Source organism: Strongylocentrotus purpuratus, unplaced genomic scaffold (assembly GCF_000002235.5).
Source record: "Strongylocentrotus purpuratus isolate Spur 01 unplaced genomic scaffold, Spur_5.0 spur5_scaffold_6, whole genome shotgun sequence".
Taxonomy (NCBI): domain Eukaryota; kingdom Metazoa; phylum Echinodermata; class Echinoidea; order Camarodonta; family Strongylocentrotidae; genus Strongylocentrotus; species Strongylocentrotus purpuratus.
In genome coordinates, this window is record NW_022145612.1 from 48,518,362 (window position 1) to 48,537,470 (window position 19,109).

Here is a 19,109-nt window from a genome sequence, read left to right on the forward strand (position 1 = left end):
GTCATTAAAAACCTTCATTCATTATTTAAGAAAGACGTCTTTGTGGGGTAGAAACATGTATATTATTTTCGTATCAGGTCACACAAGCCTCTTTTTAATCTAGAACATAAAAGAAACATGTACCTCTCCCTGAATTGCACCTAAATTTGTATTCTCAAAGTGCCTGCCTCCATATACTGTATATACACATTGTATCACTTGTTACACAAAGGTGTATTTATCATGGAGCGCCATATCAGATGACATTATTGAATATTGAATAGATAATTTCAGTCCATCACTGAAACTCTAGTGTAAATTGATATTCTTCAAAGGTCTTGTACAACATAATCAGCAGATTGTGGTTTATAGATTGCACATTGATGCCAAGATGTATTGTTTTAAATAATGTTACGCAAAACATAAATAAGACTATGCTACAGAACATATAAACATCTAAATTATCCATACCCCTTGTAAATTTTTTGTTTTTGTTTGTTTTGTAACTCAAGAATGAAAGGTGGATTGGTTAAATTGGGGCCTCTGTTCAATACTTTTAGATGTAAGAATTAACATGTCACATTCTCAAGAAACATAAATCGGGACAAATCAATTTTTCACATAATGAATCTTTTACAAACTTGGTAAGGGTATGTTTAATAATTTAGTTGTTAACTGTGTGTTTCATAGGCAGACTTAAAAAGAAACTGATGACAAACACTTGAAAAAAAAGGTGGACTACATGTATGTCATTAAGTACCAAGAGCAGATGGCCCTCCCCTAGCATATAGAAGTATTAAAAGTTCTGTATATTTTCGGGAATTGTGTCGTCGTTAACAGCTGTCAGTTTTGCTTCTTATAGTCATGAAAATGGTCTGTTATTCGTTGAAACTCAGGATCATCACCAATATACCACACAAGATGTACATGTTTAGATTATATTGCAACACAGCAAAGCATGTAAATCTCACATGATGTGACATAGAATTGGCAGCCTCATACATGTATTTGTAATCACATATCCGACCATCATTCTACCAAAGCTCTTAAAGGAATTTGGCAACATTGCAACTACATATAGAGTTTTAAAAAAGAGAGTCTGTCCCAGTATTGTATCAAGCTGTTTTAAAATGCAGTAAAAGGCAGATTTGAAAGTTTCCAAGAAAAATGTAGCATTTCTCAGGAAAAAGAGTGAACATAACATGCATAAATTGCATACAATGAAGATAAAGTGAGCGAAACGGAATAAGATACTCCATTCTATTCAGAAATTTCTGTGATAAATTCATACCCCTGTACAAAACCTGCAAGAGCCTTGAGACTTCCTCAAGTGGCAACAAGTATTTTCAGATTTTTTCCCTTCACATTTCAGTTTCAAGACCATTTACCAAACAATGTTTAATCTGTACAGGTTTGTATTGTAAAAGAAAAACAAGTGTTGAGTGTATATAAAATGATCACAAAAATATTCATAAACAACTTAAGAAGTGAAAAAGACTAGGGAAACAAGAAATAAAAGAAAGGAAAAAAAAGAAGAAAAAAAAAGAAGCAAATAAGTAGTCTCCTTTTCAGTATGTCAGGGCAACCATACTTTCTAAAGCTCATTAAAAGGGGGTTGACAAATTGTCCCCGCTTCATTCTAAACACTCTCTCATAGCACAGAATAATAAACAATGGTTGAAACAGGACCGCATCACAACAAACAAAATTTTCACAAACATGTACCTTGACATTAAAAGCATTGAAAAATCAAATAAAAAAATCAAATCAAATAAAAAATTTGAATAACAGTAGCTGAATCCTACCTTGTAGATGTCATCAATCCTGTTTGAGATATGTTCGAAGCAGGTATTGAACCTCTCGTATCGCTCCTTGCGTATGATCTCAAAGTTTTGTTTGGCTTTCTTGGCTCTCTTTCTGGCTGCCTCAAAGTCCTCTGTGGTTGACTGGAATCTCTCCTTTACTCCATCCAGTCTAAGAAGGACAAACAAGAAAATAAGGGAAATGTTTAATGAATTACGACCCAAAATTTATACTTGAAATTAACAAGAGACTTTTGTTGTTCTATCTGTACTGCAATGTTACTATGAAGAGCCTCTAGCCTACATAGCTTTTCATAAAGACACATGGCTTAAAGCAATATCAATGGCATGTTTCTGGATTAGGAAAGTTTCAGAATTAATAAACATTTGAAAATGGTGATTTACCTGGGAGTACAATTTCTACAAACATGAATTTTGGCATCGGCTTAATGCACATCAGCAATTAAAGTCAGCACTTAAAGTACTTTATTAATTATGTAAGTCGTTCAAAAAATCACTCATTAAAATGTTAAGCTTAATCTAAGCTAGGGAGATGACACAAAATGTTGTCCTTCTATTATACCCTAGTATCACAGGTACCGTGATGCACAAGTGAACTACATAACCCTGCAAGAGGGCGCTATACAATGTCCCAGTATACCCTAGGATCAATTTTCATCTTTATTTCTACAAGACTGTTCACATATGAGCCATATTGTATAGGAATCATTGCCTATGAAGAAATCACCTCTTAACCTATCTTTTGGGAGTTCACATCAGGGTCAGGAAGAATTTGTTCATTTTATTCAATTTAACTGTGTGAATTTGTGAGGTGAGACTTACTTTTCCATGGCCTTCATGTTAGGAGCAGCTATCCTCTGTAGTGTTGCTTCCATGCTGGTAATCCCAGATGCTAATTTATCAGCCTCTTCTTTGATCTCACTTCCATCAAGCTACAGAAATGAAACGATCAGATTATTACAATACAGTCCCATATGCAGACATATATGTTACCTTCCAAGAACTCAATTTAAAGATCTTCTCTCATCATGAATCTGTATCTATTAATTTAAATGGGTAGAGGTTTGTTTTCTATACTAGATAAATGTTCTTCGCCTTGTGTCGTACAACTTCTACTGCAAGTTGCTATTATTCATATAATTTATCAAGCACATAAAAAAAAGCTCTACAGTGGCACAGGGAATAATATCCCTATCTTACATGAAATCTGTTGCAGAAAAACACTTATCATCATTCTTGGTGGATACTCAAACAAAGTGTAAAACATAAACATATATATAAAATGTATCACAAAATTAGAAGTAATCCCTCATCATAAACAGAAGATACATTGTTCACAACAGATAATCACACTTCGCTCTACTGCATGGTAAACTGACAACTGCTCCTAATACAATTCAGATTTATTTCATCAAAGATAAAGGGTTAAGTTACAGTTTCAATTGACATTTGGGTTAAGTTTAGTGTTAGGTTTAGAGTTAAGTATGGTGTTCCGTCTAGAGCTCAAGTTAGGAATTTGATAAGTAAACAGAATTGATCGTGGAGCATGTGTTGTTGAACCACTGGAATACAGGCCTATTCAATATAGACTTACCTCTCTGAGGCTGTGACTAAGCCTGCGGTAGTTGATGATGATATTAGCTTCTCTAGCGTAGATTGACTTAGCGCCCTGGCTGCTCATACTATCTGCTCCAGTCATACTCTCCATGTCATCAGCATCACGTTGGCTGCTACTATGCTAATAAACACAAGAAGAAAAATAAGAGAAAATCATTTACATGTTACAATTTGCTTAAGATACAAAATATCAGAACCATGAATGATGAATGTTAGTTCGGAGAGAAAAATGGTGGTCAATTTTCAAACATATCCATGTGAACACAAAACTGCTCAATTTTAAGTCGTATTGAAGTCCCAAAGTTTCATTCAATCTTATCAATTCAATGAACTTGTTAAAAGCAGGGGCAAAGTTTTCCAGTATTTTGGAAATCATTTTCCCTTCGGCTCCCAATCAGTGTGTAATCCTGTGGCACTTGCCACATTATAAAGTGCTGCATCAAACCATAGATCTTGAGACTGTAAAAGATGTGTCATACAACTTATTCTTACTAATTTAAACCATCGTGGGCCCCATTTCATGTAACTTGTTTTCAAAATTATCTGCAATACTGTAACAAATTTGCTTACAGCCCATCAAATGACTTCGGCATCTTACACCAGCGAGTGCCATTTGTGATTTGATAATAAAGTTAATATGATGAATGAATGTGTTGAATGATTGATTTACCTCTGTTTCTTCTGAGATGTCATCCATGTTTCCTCTCTTCATTGGAAGCTTGATATCCTCCATCTTACAGGCTTTGAGATGACTGTGACGATCGGCTTTCTTCTGTTCAAGCTTTGTCTCGTTAGCTGTGATCTGCTTCTGGACAGCTGGGCAGTGAGAAAGAGAAAACTATTATTACTACTTATTATTACTACAAAATAATATCGCTGCTATGGTATTTGGCCGTAGAGGGCAGCACTGGTCATGGGTATATGTAGCAAAGGCACTTACATGGTCCCATACATATGTTATGGGTCGAGAAAGGGAAAGTGCTATAGAAATGATAGTTTTTTAGCCAATAAAATATAAGCAACAGATTATGATGGTAGCTACATAGATCTTTTGAAATCATTGGGGAGAGTTCGTGAAATCTGAGCAATATTTTAGTAAAATCAGGAGTTTGTTGACACTGATGTACATTATCTATACTGTAGCCAGAAGAAACCTTGTCTAACCGTCTTCTCCGGTATTATATCTGCGCATGTGCTGACCTGCGCGAGGGGACGGTCGCCCTCTACTGTCAAACATCGTGTTGACGGTAGGGTCAATTGATATGGTATAGTGTTCCGATTAATGCAGTTCACTCTTCTGAGAAATCACAATGCTTGATTAAATAATCCAGATACAAGTTGACTTTTCTTTAGCTCTACATAGTAATCAAGTGATCCAACCTAATCCCAACTAATCTCGTCCAAAGTCTAATCTACTCCAATCTCATCTGATCCAATCCAAACCCGTACAATAACCAAATTCAATCCAATCATTTCGGTATTTCATATAGCTCATTTTTCATGTAGTTACAAAGCACTGCACACATTGTTCCACATGTTTTGGCCATGTAAGCATCAATACATCATTTCAATGAACAAGTTGAGAAATAATAAAAATTCAAATTCATATTCTCCTACACAGAGATAAGCTATTTATATGTAATGATTCCAAGTTACTATCCCACACTGATACATTGTCCCGCAAGAGTGGTGTAGGCTTGGAATATATGTTCAAAGAACAAATTTTAATTCTTTTTATAAAAAGTAACTGCTGTTTCAATCCTCTACTCTTGAAACTCTGTACCTGGGGAGTGTTTCACAAAGACCAAGATCAACTTTAAGGTGGACTTAACTATGGAAGGCCGTTTATGCCACTGTTTTCTCCCACCAATTACTGGCATTGGTCTTTCAAGGGATGTACAAATCAAGGTCACAAATCTACAGAATTTACATTTATTGGTATTTCATTATTGAAGGAAAATTATCATCTAATAATCATAATGGTGAGAGCAACCAGTGGCATGAATGGCTTGCCATAGTCAAGTCCAACTTAAAGTCAATCTTAGTCTTTGTCAAACACCCCTTATCTCTGCTCATACACACCTGTTATTTCTTTGTTGCATGAGATGAGCTGCTTACGGATCTCTTCCACTTCAGAATTCTTATCATCAATTTGAGATTTCTTGGTCGTCTTGGAGAATTTCAGTTTTGTCATTGACTCTGTCTCATCATCGATAATCTGGAACAGTCAAAACAGTTCATTATCATTTTATCTGAAATATATTGGGAATCAATAATTTCAATTTCGGAGTAACTAAAATCCTGTTATTGAATTCTTCAATAGAAGCCAGTTCAAATCATGGACTATGTGAGGTCTCCAAATCAAATTTAGTCTGCTAGTCTCTAATACTATTATTCAAAAGCTTTCATTCTGAATTCAATTGGTTATCTGCTATTTATTATTTCTTCGACTTTGTTAAGAAGAACAAAAAGTTTTCTGTGATCCAGCAATATCTATAACAATTCATATGCATAATGGCAAACAAAATAGAATTCTTCACAACAAGAATCCTCTCCAATTCTTACCTTCATCTGTTTTGCTTCCTCCTTCTTTAGCTTTTCCAAATCCTTCTCATCTTTAGTCACATCTTTTTTCCACTTGGTCACATTGGCTGAGGAAAAAAGTAAAACAAAAACCGAGAAAAGGCTGATAAAATATTCATCCCAATGACACAATGCATTACAAGCAACGTCTATTCTTGAGTGGTCTAAATATTCATCACTCAATAAAGTAGTGTAAGTACGGTGGCTATTTCCACCAATTTTTTGTTCTTTCTTTACGGCGTTATAACGCCCTATCCAATACTTTACAAGCAACATCTATTCTTGAGTGGTCTTAGAATTCATCATTCAATAAAGTGATGTAAGACATATCATGCTTTGACTTCTTAGAAACTCAAACAATTTTTTTTGGCTGGCTAGGTCCTTATAGATATCGTTTAATTTCAGCTTCTCAAATTATTATCTCATATTGATTGATTTCACATCTCTGAAGTATAATCCCGTTATTATGTCAATGTTATCTCATCATATTTCCATCTTCTAAAATCTTTCTTCCATAACATCAACTTCATCAACACCAACCTTCTGTATCCCTGGATCCCTCATACTCCAGCTGGTTCGCGAGACGCGACTTCTGATTCTCAAACTCCAGCCTCTTCTTGGCCCTCTCCTGCTGGGCCCTCAGCTCCTTCTCTTCGTATTGCCTGATGTTGGCAACGCCGATCTGATCACAGAAGTTTGCAAAGACCTCATCCTCGACACGGTTCATGGAGGTGGTCTTGGCCTTGATCAGCTCAGCTCGCTGTGAGATCTGTTCCTCGATGGCACTCATACGAGGCTACAATCAAGAAAAGGGAAAAAATGGAAAGATGTATGTACAGGAACCACGTACATACATATTAAAAAACAATTATGAGGTGTCATCAATGCAATTGTGACTGTTCAAATACTGTTTGAATTTTTTTTTCTTCTCAATACCATAATGTTACAGACAAAATGAATTGGACTTCAACAATTAGAAGTTGATAAATGATAATAATCTGTGATGCAAAGAATGGGTCATTGTGATACACCTACAAATAAAAATCAAAACATTAAAATCACAAACATATGAAAGAAACTTACATCAAACCCTTCCATGTCCTGATTGAGCTTCTGAATGGCTTTGTCATTGTTGGCAAGGATTTTCTTTTGCTGTTTAGGAGACACAAACGGAGATAAAATTTATGAACTTGTGCACATAACTTTATTTCATCTGAAACAAATTGCTAAACAAAGGTATTATGAGCTAATATTTAATACAAATATAAGTTGAGGGTTATAGATCTTTAATTATGTGAAACAGTCACATTTATGATTATGTAAGATTAGAAAGATATATTAGAAAAGATAATGGCGATAATGATAAAGATGAAAATGATTTTGATGAAGATTATAATGATGATAGCAATGATGTTCCTACTAATAATCATCAAAATGATCAAGACAGATTTCCATTTTGCATAATTATGAAAATCAAATATGTATCTTTATGCCTCATTTCTTTCTTTCTTTCTTTCTCACTCTCTCTCTCTCTCTCTCTCTCTCTCTGCCTAATTTGACCATAGAAGTGGCTACTCACAGTGTTATCTCGGTCGTTGACGGAGTATTTCAGTCTGGTCTCCTGCCCGTTGATCTGGGACCTGATGTTGTTGAGCTCAGACTCCTTACGTTTGGTCTTCTGTAGCTCCTTGAGGCTATCAGTCAGTTCTGTTTTACGTGTCTTGAGATTATTGAGAGATTTCTCATCCCAACGTCTGGCTTTGGCCTTCAAGTCACTGTAGAAATCAAATTTTATATCTTATATCACATTTTATATCGTGTTATATCTTTCTAAATGTATTACAGAATTTTATTTTAACTGTTCTGTATAAACGTTATGCTTTTTGATGTAAATATGTTCATGTTTATTCAGGGCCCCATGGAAGACCACTACTTATTGGTGAATGGGCTACCCTGACAAAAGATTAGAAATAAATAAATAAATAAATAAATTTTGTCACAGTTTTAAAGTTTGAGGGTCAAACCATTTACAATCTATTATGTTCCAAAACCAAAACAGTATGCCAGGACACATGTCAAACACAAGATATTCTTTAAAGTACTTTTTGTACTTGATCTTAATGAATACCCATCATATGCTTTTTGATTTATCATTTAACCAAAAGATTTACTGCACTTCTAGACACTGATTATTCCTCCTCAAAAAGTATATGTGAAGCAATGCCTCCTTTGATGTAATGTTGCCTTTGGAACAATAACCCTCTCTAAGGTAATGCCTTTGCTGATAATGAACTTGCTGTATTTAAGGTAAACTGGATATCTGCAGTTATTCCTACAGCAAATTATCACAGTTTCATGCAATAAGATCTGTCTTTTTTTTTTCTTGGACATTTTGTTTCTTACCTAGCACCACCTGAAATGATTCCAGATTTCTGGAACATTGTTCCATCCAGGGCCACCGCCTTGTGCCTTTCATAACGTCCAAAGGCGATGGTACGGGCGTCCTCCACTGTCTCGCACACCAATGCATTACCACAGGCATACATCAGGGCTTTCTTGACGTTGGGTGGATCGTAGCGGATGACGTCGATTACAAGCCTGACACCACGAGGTTCACGGATCTCTCTGATGTTTAAACAAGATTAAAGCAGAAAGAATGCTCAATTCAATACTTATTTCTGTATTCACTATTTAGTACTATCGAAAAAACAAACGGGTAGATTACCGAATGACTGCATTTAAGAAGGCAATGAACTTATCACACAATTAATTGGCAGTTATTTTTTCTAGGCAAAATCTTTCCTACAAACAAATGAGTCATAATATACATCAAAAATTCCCTAAATCAATTGATGAGATAGCTTTATAGAAATTTCTACACAGATGACAATTAACACAAGTATCATCAAGTAAATAGACAAGGGAGGGAATATGCATAAGGCCCTGAACCTTTCATAATCCATGTACTTCTTTAGATTGTAAGATAAATTTAAGTAAGAATGTTAGTATCTTAGGATCATTATTCTATTAAGGCTTACTATGCATTTAACACAATTCACATTAGACCTTGACCAATTTTTTTCTTTCAAGAGGTAGGATTATTCCTTGAAATGCACTGTGCGCTGAATACGGCTACCAGAGCTAAAGCTAGGGTAATAATTTCCAAAGCTCTTTGGAAGCGTGCATAGAGATGTTGTATAATGTGATATGCGCTATACAAGAACCAAATATTAATATTATTAAGGTCATATCTGTGACTGACACTCACCTGAGTTTCTCATTGATGGGCTTGACCTCAATGAAGTCTAGGGGTAGGAAAGTCTCTGGGTCTGAGCGTTGTTCCTTCATGTACTGGATACAGTCCCTGGCTGTCTTCTCTGAATCCACGATGATGGCATCCATGTTCTTTCCCAGCACCTTGGTGACGGCTATCTGGTACTTCTTCTGACTAGGCTCACAGAGGTCAATCAAACGCCCAACCTGAGGAAGAAAAAAAGGTGTTAATAATTATTTCGGCTAGAAATCTGTACTGATACAGCCTTTGTGTCAAGAGACACTATGATGAATCATATCTATATAAAATCTCTACTATGCAACTCATCATCGGAAGCGATCTGTCCACAGACATGTTTGTTGATCCTATCGATAGCTCTTCTATAGTGAGCTGTCTTCCAAGTGCTGTGATCTTGCGAATTGCTTCATTTCACTATATCCTGATCCTCAACAATTTGTCATGGTATCATCCATAAAATATTTGTGACAACTCTCAAGAATATTTATAATTTGTATAAAAAGCTATTCACACAAAAGGATCTTGCAAATCAAAGAGAAGGTCGAGTTCTGGGAGAGGTGACAAACAATTTGTGAGCGTTATCATTGTTATTATGCAAGTGTGAAAGAACATCAGAGAAAAAATGTTTCCTGAAAAGCATGGCTCTTTAAAAAAATATTAATATTCTAAATATGACAACAGCTTAAAAATGAGGTCCGATTTTTATTCCACATGTTTGTGTAGTCCCATATACATCTTAATGTGTACAGTGCTTGCTACTTTACCAAGACTGGGCCAAATTTCTTATCATTTTGATGACTTCAGAACTTTGTAGTACACACCAATACTTACATGCTAAATCATCAACTTTATCTGATCGATTCCACACTGTTTCTTTCACAATGCAATCGCATGACCAGAACTCAACTTTATCTGTAAGTATCACAAACCACACAAACTAACAAAATCACGAAAAGATTATCGATACACGTAACTCCAGGCTATTTACTTACCACCCCAGTGAAGAGTCTCTTGAGATTATCAATGAGTTCTGCCTTCTTGTGATGACGTGCGCTCTCATGTTTATCCACCTTGGCTTCTCCTAGCTGCTCCACGATGGATACCATCTCCGTCTCAATCTCCTGCATCCGGCTTGATGCTCCCATCACCTCCTCCTCAAGACTCTCACGAAGACGGGTCTGCTCGGCAATGTTTGCTTCACTCGCCCTGTTCACAAGATGGCAAGAACGTGTTATTTCATTTGTTGTCTGTCAAGAACCAAAGGTGGCTTTGCTCATATACTTTGAGATATTTCTTTGAGTAATTTCTCTTCAGGCTACAACAGGCAATGTCACACTCATATGGTAATCACCTTGTTATTCATGCCATGCCTATTTTGTTGATCGGTTTCTTTGTAAGACTCAACTACTTTGGAAGACTCAAAAGCATGCTACTATAATACTGAAGAGCACAAAAGCATGTATGCGATTTCAGTTTTCAAATAAACAAGCTGCAGAAGTGTAGCTGATATAATATTCAAACTCTTGAGTGTTCCATGTTCAATTGTTTGTTTATTACTAATAGTATCAATCAAGACCGTTAATATTCAAAACCACAAGAATAAGCATGAACACCTTGAATACATGACTTTTTAATGATTAAAATCACACCTTCATATCAACTGTGTCATCTGAAGTAAAGATCTTTTAAATTCTTACCGGATATAATCATTCAGCTTCTCAAGACGTCTCTGATTCTCCTCCCTATAGAAAATAAAGGTAACATAGTAGAGTTCATTAATTATCTTCAAAAAGATCTCTTCTAGAGTTTAGACAAAAATCAGATGGTATTTCTTAAGTAATTTTTGAATTCAAGTATTTTTTCCATGTCAGATATTGCTCGATCTCTTAGCAAATTTGACAATTTCAAACGGAAAGCTAAAAAGATACTGTGGATTCAGCTGGTATGAATTGAATCATCTCAAAGAAAACTTTACGTATCATTCTAACAATCATTGGTTAAGATGTATGAAGAAGATAAAAGATACTATGAATACCTTCACACAGAACCAAAGTTTTTCAATCCATATTGGATTTATATTGTTTAAAGCCCGTCTACACTAGTTTAGCCAGGAGGTATTAGACCTCCCTGCAAGGTCACTGACAGGTGGTTTTCTTGTCAAATCAGCTCTCAATTATCATAAGAAAAGGGGGATCACGGGGGACCAACGTTCACCAATTAGACATTGTTTGCTACTTGGAGGGTGCAAGTAGCTACAAGTAGTACAGTGGGGCTTTAAAGAAAAGAGAAAAATTGAGTAGTTGACCTTTCATGTTCTTTCTGCTTGATCTTGGCTTGTATTTCTGACTTGCGTGTGCGTTCACTCTCCAGCCTATCTTGGTCAGACTTTTGATCTCGGTTGAGTTTCTCTAGCTCCTGCAGGAGCTGTGCTGCTCTCATACCAGCCTCTTTCTTCAGGGAGTGGTATTCAGTAACCTTAGATTCAGAAAAATACATGAAAATAAACTACATTATACTGAACTAACCGATTGGCGAACTTCAATCCGGGACCTAACACAATATCTTACACCAAACATAAAACCTTATTGTGACCCTAACCTGAAAGCCAAAAGGTACTACGGCTGGAGCGTATGTCAGATCAGCACAAGACAAACAGAAACTTGTCATAAGCGATTTGTACGAGTCTTAAATAAATACATTTAAAATAATTTATGTATCATCACTCGACACTGTTTAAACATGATTTTCACTTATAACTGCCGAAAATATAACTAACCCCATCAAATATATGACAAGGTCATTTACAACTGCAAAAGAAGTGAATAAAATATTAATCCACATAACAGTGAGGTATTTTTTGTTTAAAAACATGCAGGATCATGGTTTCCCTACTAGAATTTAGGTGGTCAACAGACAGAGGCAACTGCTAATTTCAAGCCCATAAGGGTAATTTTAACAGTTAAATCACCTGTGATGTCTCGAGGGTCATGTCCTTGCCCTGGCTCTGACTCTCCTCCTCCAATCTCTCCTCATAATCGTGTCTCTTCCTCTCAATAGCCTCTAATTCCTCTTCCAGCTCCTTGATATCAGCCATGTGCTTCTCATGAGCCTTCTTGGCAGACTTCAGAGATTTCCTGCAAAAAAAAAAGAAAGAAGAAATATCCCAGTATGAGAGGAATGAATAAATCAATGTGAAATGATGTGACTCCCGACAGTATAATGTTTTCTCGTGTGAAAACCTTTATTTCTACTGTTTCTATTTATAATTTCGTTATGGTTTCAAGGTTGTAATGTTTGGGTTACTTTTATTTCAATCTGTTTCATCCAAACAATTGAGATCTATGACATGATATCACATCTTAAAAATTAAGAATGACATGATCAATATGAATGTGGTGAACAGCATGCAAAAAATGTGTCTTCCTCATGTGGACCACTAAACAAATGTTGGACAGGCGAATTCTCTTACCACAATTTTTTTCATTGTTCATTCAGCAAGCTAGGAAAGTGAGATTGTATTTCTTCAATTAAACTTTTGTTGACAAAAAGAAAGCCTAACAGGCGTATCAATAAAAAGTCTCCAACGTAGTTACCTTACATTAGGTCCAAAAGTGATTGATCTTGTAAAAGGAGGTTTAAACATATTAATGGGTACATGTATGTCTTTTGGGGTTTACACCTTGTAAGTAAAATATGCACAAATACATTCTGTATCGTGCATTTCACAAAGCACTATCTCTAAATCAACCAAACAACCACACTTACTTTGCATTTTCCAACTTCTTGTTCATATGGCTGGTGTTCTCTTTGGCCTTGATGAACTGTGGTTTCTTTTTATTCAGCTCTACTTCCTGCAAAATAATAAAAAGGGTGAACAAAAATTAACTCAAGTTCATGTAGTAAAATTGACCATGGAGATAAATTTCTTGAATATATTCTCAGGAGTATAAAACACGCTTGCTTACATTATATTTTATCACCTGACGAAGTGTTGCAGCGGCGCACGAAACTGCATTATGTTTTAGATCCCTTGTTGACCATACATTGCAAGACAAACTAATATCACTAGCCATATTATTTTTGATACTACATCTGCAATGAGTTATATATTTAGCATTATTCTCATGTTGTTCAACTTCTAAAAGAAGAGGCCCTTCCCTTCTGTTCCATTTACAGGCATCAACGTCTCTGTCTTCATGTCACATGCATGTTTCCCATCATCAAGCTAAAACACGCACCTTCTCTCTTGTGTCCTTCTCAATAGCAGCCAACTCTCTGGTCAGCTGTCCAAGTTCCTTCTTCTTTCCTCGAATGCGCTCCTCTACTCCTTCTCTCTTCTCAACAGACCTCTTAAGGTCCTCGTTCCTACCCCCCAATTCATCAGACAGCCGTTTGATGTCGTTCTCATTGTGATACAGTTTGAAGAGTTGAAACTCGAGTTGCTTGTCAGCCTAGTGTAGCAGAAAAAGAAAAAGGAAAAAAGAAAAATGGAGGAAAAGTCAGATTCAAAGAAATTTCTCATAGACTCAAGTCCTTTGAGAGAGGTACAATTCCGATTAAAGACATGATGAAATTATGTTGTGCTTATAAATAATAACTACTTAAGTGTGATAGCCTTCATATTTCTGAATCTTATAACACACAGATGAGTGTGTACATGTATGTGTGAGACCTTTCGCTTGTACAGCTACTTTTTCCATCTACATGTTCATTTACAAGTAAAAAAAAAAAAGAGAAAAAACCCAACACGGTTTCCCCGCATCATGTGTGAAGTCTTTTGATACAAATGTATTTGCTACGCAACTGTAACAGTTACTAAAAAGCATGATATCAAACCTACCAATTCTTCCTTGAGTTTCTGGTATCTCTCTGCCTCTTCTTTCTCAAGCTTAGCTTCCTTGCGTTCGGCAGCGATCCCTTTCTTCTTATGGTAGTTGAACTGTGTGTCCTCCTCTGCTTTGATCATGTTAGCCTTCCGTTGCTCGTACTCTTCCCGCAGCTCACCAGAACGGCTGATCTCCTCGAAGAGGGCAGTTCGCTCCTTGGGATTCTTCATGGCAATAGACTCGACAGCACCCTATGATAATCAACGATAATAATTTTGGATGTATATAGCTTGATTAATACTCCAATCCATGCTTCAACATTTATCACTGGGTGATGTTTACAACAAGTTCATGATAGCATTTTCAGATGCATCCAAGGTATTCATTACTGTTTTGGCATTAGATGCTGCTTGTAAGTATCAGCTTGTATATGTCAGGACTTTCAGGACTCCTCAATCCTCCCTCTCTCCCACATGGTGCACCCGCAAGCCTACTGTATGTTTTGGTATTGTTTGGTATTGTTGGGTCTAGGATAGAAACTAAGAATTCTACTATTGTTAGAAATATACTGCTGAGCTTTTAAGTGGACCCCTCTGTTTCCAATATGTATTCCTATATTTGTTGTAAATGTTTATAATCAATTTGAAATGTTTTGTTGGAAACATAAATAAATTGAAATTGAAATTGAATTGAAATTGAAATTGAATTGAGCTGATGGAGCATAATCTTTTTTGTAGGATTCCATAAGCTCCTAACCTGGAATACAAGGAAGTTCCTAGCTTTGACGAGGATGCCAATCTTCTCCAGGGCTTCTGCGTACTGTGCTGCACTCACTACCTTGTTGTCAATCCTGTATTCCGAAGAAGCTCCCATGATTCTGAAAGACAGTAAAATGAAAATATAAAGCTATAATCAATCTGTATCAAAATAATAACCTATCATAACATATTAACATTATAAGTATTCTCCACTGGATGCTTCCCACATCTATGCATTGTGCCAATGCTCATAACAGATACTATCTGCAAATACCAAAATTTGGAATTGAGCTACTAGTAGGAGTAACATATAGGGGAAATTCCCCCTTCTATTTCTTACAATGTACCACACTAGTCACTTACTCATAATTGAACAAAGGGATCCACAAATGTTGTCACAACATCATTCACACATATATTCAACAAATCCCAAATTCTGAATGGGTTAAACAACAAAGTATAGAGCCAAGGCCCAAGCAATTGCTTTCATATTTGTTGATCACCAGACATTCAACTTACATGCGGGTAAACTGTGTTTCGCTACCGTCTTCTTCAGCATAGATAGCTGAGACAGTAGCCCTGTTGGATGCCGGTTTGCCAATGGGAGCTCCATGGATCAGCTCAGACAGTCGCTTCACACGAAGATTGGACGTCTTCTCTCCCAGTACAAAACTGATGGCATCCATCAAGTTGGACTTTCCTGTAAAAGTACAAGTGAGATCATTTGAACATTTTTAAATGCATGTAATAAAGATACCATGTAACAAAAGAAAAGTCCACTAGCCAACTCCGAAGGATCATTGTAGAGTCCGGAAATGGGAGATTACATGTAGACCCTATATACCAATGGGTATACATTTGAGGTTTCATCTACATCACACTTCACACAGGTAAACTAATGGATGAATTAAGGCTTGGTGATATCAATTTCATATTTCATTTTATCATCAAGGCTTCCATTAAAGGCACCTTCACACAGGCGCGCGCCCACCCGCAACCCACCATTGGTAGGTATGCACTTGTGAAAAAGTGTACACTAGACTCTATCATTGTTTTCCCCCAAAAAAACTCCAAAAATAACAAGAAAATTGACACGAAACAGGTAGGGTAGCGCGCCCAGTATTCGGTCAATTCCCAGTATTCGGTCAGACAGCCGTTTCAACAGCTGTAACAATTAAAAAAATAATTTATGAGCCACGAAACTTGCACAAATCAGGCAGCTGAACAATTTTTCTTAACTTTCAAAATTAAATCAGATTTAGGGCCCCGGAAAGATCTCCAACTTAGCTCGAAATTGGTCAGTGTCGCACAACTTTCTGCACTTCCGCGTTCTCTTAGCACATGCGCTAACATGCATAGCCATATGTAGAAGTCTATTGCGAAACAACTATGTGTGCTGTCACAATGAATTTAGTATGTGTGTGAAGAGAATCACTTCCGTGTTCGCTCCATCGCAGCGAATTTGCAAATGACGCACTTGCCGATGTGCAAGAGGTATTTATACGATACCCTTGCCATGCGGTATCGCTCGGCCCGTATTCGGTCAACGCATTGACATTCAGTGCTTTATCGCGCAATTGTGTGAAAATAGTGCGCAAATACGCTACGCTCCTTTGCAACGGAGATACCACGCACAAATTGCGTGACCGAATTCTAATCGGCGCGACCGAATTCTAATCGGCGCGACCGAATTCTGGGCAGAAAAATGCTCCGTCTTCTTTCGGAAGTATTTTGCTTATCATTATTCTATATTTTAAGTGACTATAAAATCCTGTTAGAGGAATAAATTTCTTTTCTTTTGATGGGTAGATTGCCAAACAAAAGAGGTAAGAATTCAAAATATTAGTGATTTCCCCTTAAGTGACCGAATACTGGGCACTCTACCCTAATAAACATAGAAGTCTAATGACTTTTAACTCATGTCATGATCTTTATTTGGACATTTAATGAATATTTACTTCATTTTGGGTAGATCTAGACCTAGGTCTATGTTTTAGTAGCGTATTTCCACGCCGGAGTTACGGGTCAAATTTTGGTTAGGTTTCTGAATTATTTTTATAAAACAAAAAAAAGAGTTGTGTTCCTGATTAGATCTAGACCTAGATCTAGAGTCTAGTCTAGACTAGACCTAGATCTATATGAACAAACATTCATGAAAATATCACGCATTGGGTCTAACTAGACTCTAGTTAGAGTCTAGCTGATCTTTGAACTTGGCGTCTCGGCACCTAGCCCTTATTATTATTAAGCCGGCATAAGGCTAGGCAGAGGCGCGGCCAGGGCCCGAGGCCGAGTTAAGCCGAGCCACGAACTGAGCTGAGCCGCGTCGAAGGGGGCCCCAATTGTACTTGTCTAAGCCAGCGCCGCCCGGCGGCAACGGCCCAGCCGGAGGCTTGGTTTGCGATGTGGTGGAAGAAGAGTTCTCGTACGTACCTGCCCCATTTGGACCGATGATAGCGGCAAATGGCTTGAATGGACCGATTGTCTGTTTGCCTTGGTAGGACTTAAAGTTGTCCAGCATCAACAATTTTAGGAATCCCATGATGGTAGGAGGTTGAGACTATTCCAGTAATTGACAGCAGTCGACTTCAGCATTTAATCATGTCCATATCAGCATTTATAAGATCCGAAAAGAGAAATTTTGCTCAAAATTCATCTCGCGGGAAAAATATCCCCGAGCGTACACAACAGATTTGCGCAAGCGCAGTGCTGAAATTTACCCTATACCAAATTCGCCTGCTTTGGCTTATTTCGACTCGTGTGACTCTCGTGACTCGAGCCGCTCACTCAAAACTGGCCACATTTTCTGTGATCTCATAGCACGATCGGGGCGGGGGGGGGGGGGGGGCGGAGGGTCTTTTAAAAAAACTTTACGTCTTATTCATCTGCCTATTTATGAAGAAATTATACGTTTACCTTGTCAACAATGTATAGATGATTGTTTGCTTAATTTCTTCGACCACTTGCAAATGTTAGAAAATTTTCACTCAAGAGCAATACCTCCCTGTACCCGGAGTAGGCGCTATGTATGTTCCTATCAGATTCCTGTATATTTTTTCTTCTTTCTGAAATCATTTTTCCTTAATATATTTGAATTCGAGAGTACATACGATACAGTGGACTGTACCAGCCAAGAAGAAGAAGAGAATTTAAGAAGAATTGTTTTCATCATACGACAACCCCGCGAAGCAACGCACCCCGGAAGAAAGCAATCAGTATAATCAAATTTTGAGAAATTATTAAAGGCCGGGATTAAAGGCTAGCCAGGAAATGGTAAATCGGCGTAAATATTCATAATTGAATGACACACGCCCTTAAAACTAAAACAACAACAACAACAATCCATATGAAACTCTGTAGGCTCATGCTATGTGCTCACAAATTGTTTGAGTAGTTGAAACTCGTTCCCTTTTATTTTTTTAGAGGGGGGGGGGGGGTTAAATTCGCTAATTGGCCAACCTCACCCGCTGCTCCGAAATGGGTTAGGGTCAGGGCTATATTATTTAAAGCAACGCGTGACACTCAAAAAAAGAAAGAAAGAAGAGTGCCGCACCCCACCCCCAGGAAAAACAACAACAGCAGTCCTTCATCTCCATGTTGTTGATTTTATCATTAGACACGGTACATGGGCCTTCTCACTTTATAATAATAATGATATTTAATTTTTATATAGCGCTTAATACAAATGTCTCTAAGCGCTTTACAAAATACTTTCAGCCCAAAAGGCTGTTTTAAAGTATGTCCGTGCCATTACACAAATAAATTGTGGACAACAAATTTACCATACACCGAAGAAAAAATATTTCAAGACATAATTATTATATAAGGCATTACATTTATATGAATGATTAATCGTTTTACAAAAAGCAGAAGAAAATAGAAATAACTCAGATACAACATTAAGGCTACCACAAGCGCGGATCCAGGATTTCTTAGGGGACGGGGGCCCAATTTTTTTTTTTTTTTTTTTGCTCCCGAAAATTTGAACTCGCGCCGGCCGAAAAGTCGCTCAGTGGGGGGGGGGGGGGGGGGGGGGGATGAAGTGAGCACAATTTTTTTTTTTTTTTTTTTTTTTTTTTGCTCCTGAAAATTTGAAAATCGCGCCGGCCGAAAAGTCGCTCAGTGGGGGGAGGGGAGGGGGGGGGGGGTTAGTGAGCACATTTTTTGTTTTGGCCCTCGAAAATTTAAAATTTGCACCCCCCCCCCTTGTGCGCCAGGGGGGGGGGGGGCC

General features: G+C 37.3%; 1 protein-coding gene across 1 annotated transcript in view; it reads right to left on the bottom strand.

Moving 5' to 3' along the window:
* The window catches only part of LOC580943 (structural maintenance of chromosomes protein 1A), a 28,801-nt gene extending 11,209 nt beyond the window's left edge, over positions 1-17,592 (bottom strand). The window contains exons 1-21 of the mRNA XM_780971.5: positions 17,312-17,592; positions 15,398-15,578; positions 14,877-14,997; positions 14,135-14,371; positions 13,533-13,745; positions 13,060-13,145; positions 12,263-12,428; positions 11,600-11,769; positions 10,992-11,036; positions 10,287-10,500; positions 9,271-9,482; positions 8,406-8,627; positions 7,582-7,777; positions 7,086-7,154; positions 6,543-6,798; positions 5,985-6,070; positions 5,502-5,637; positions 4,090-4,235; positions 3,397-3,540; positions 2,625-2,734; positions 1,785-1,953 (exon numbers count right to left, since the gene is read on the bottom strand). Of these exons, the coding sequence (XP_786064.3) occupies positions 1,785-1,953; positions 2,625-2,734; positions 3,397-3,540; positions 4,090-4,235; positions 5,502-5,637; positions 5,985-6,070; positions 6,543-6,798; positions 7,086-7,154; positions 7,582-7,777; positions 8,406-8,627; positions 9,271-9,482; positions 10,287-10,500; positions 10,992-11,036; positions 11,600-11,769; positions 12,263-12,428; positions 13,060-13,145; positions 13,533-13,745; positions 14,135-14,371; positions 14,877-14,997; positions 15,398-15,578; positions 17,312-17,420 (3,288 nt within the window). The 5' untranslated portion in view covers positions 17,421-17,592. The remainder of the gene's footprint in view (positions 1-1,784; positions 1,954-2,624; positions 2,735-3,396; positions 3,541-4,089; positions 4,236-5,501; positions 5,638-5,984; positions 6,071-6,542; positions 6,799-7,085; positions 7,155-7,581; positions 7,778-8,405; positions 8,628-9,270; positions 9,483-10,286; positions 10,501-10,991; positions 11,037-11,599; positions 11,770-12,262; positions 12,429-13,059; positions 13,146-13,532; positions 13,746-14,134; positions 14,372-14,876; positions 14,998-15,397; positions 15,579-17,311) is intronic.
* Between the last annotated feature and the right edge of the window lie 1,517 nt (positions 17,593-19,109).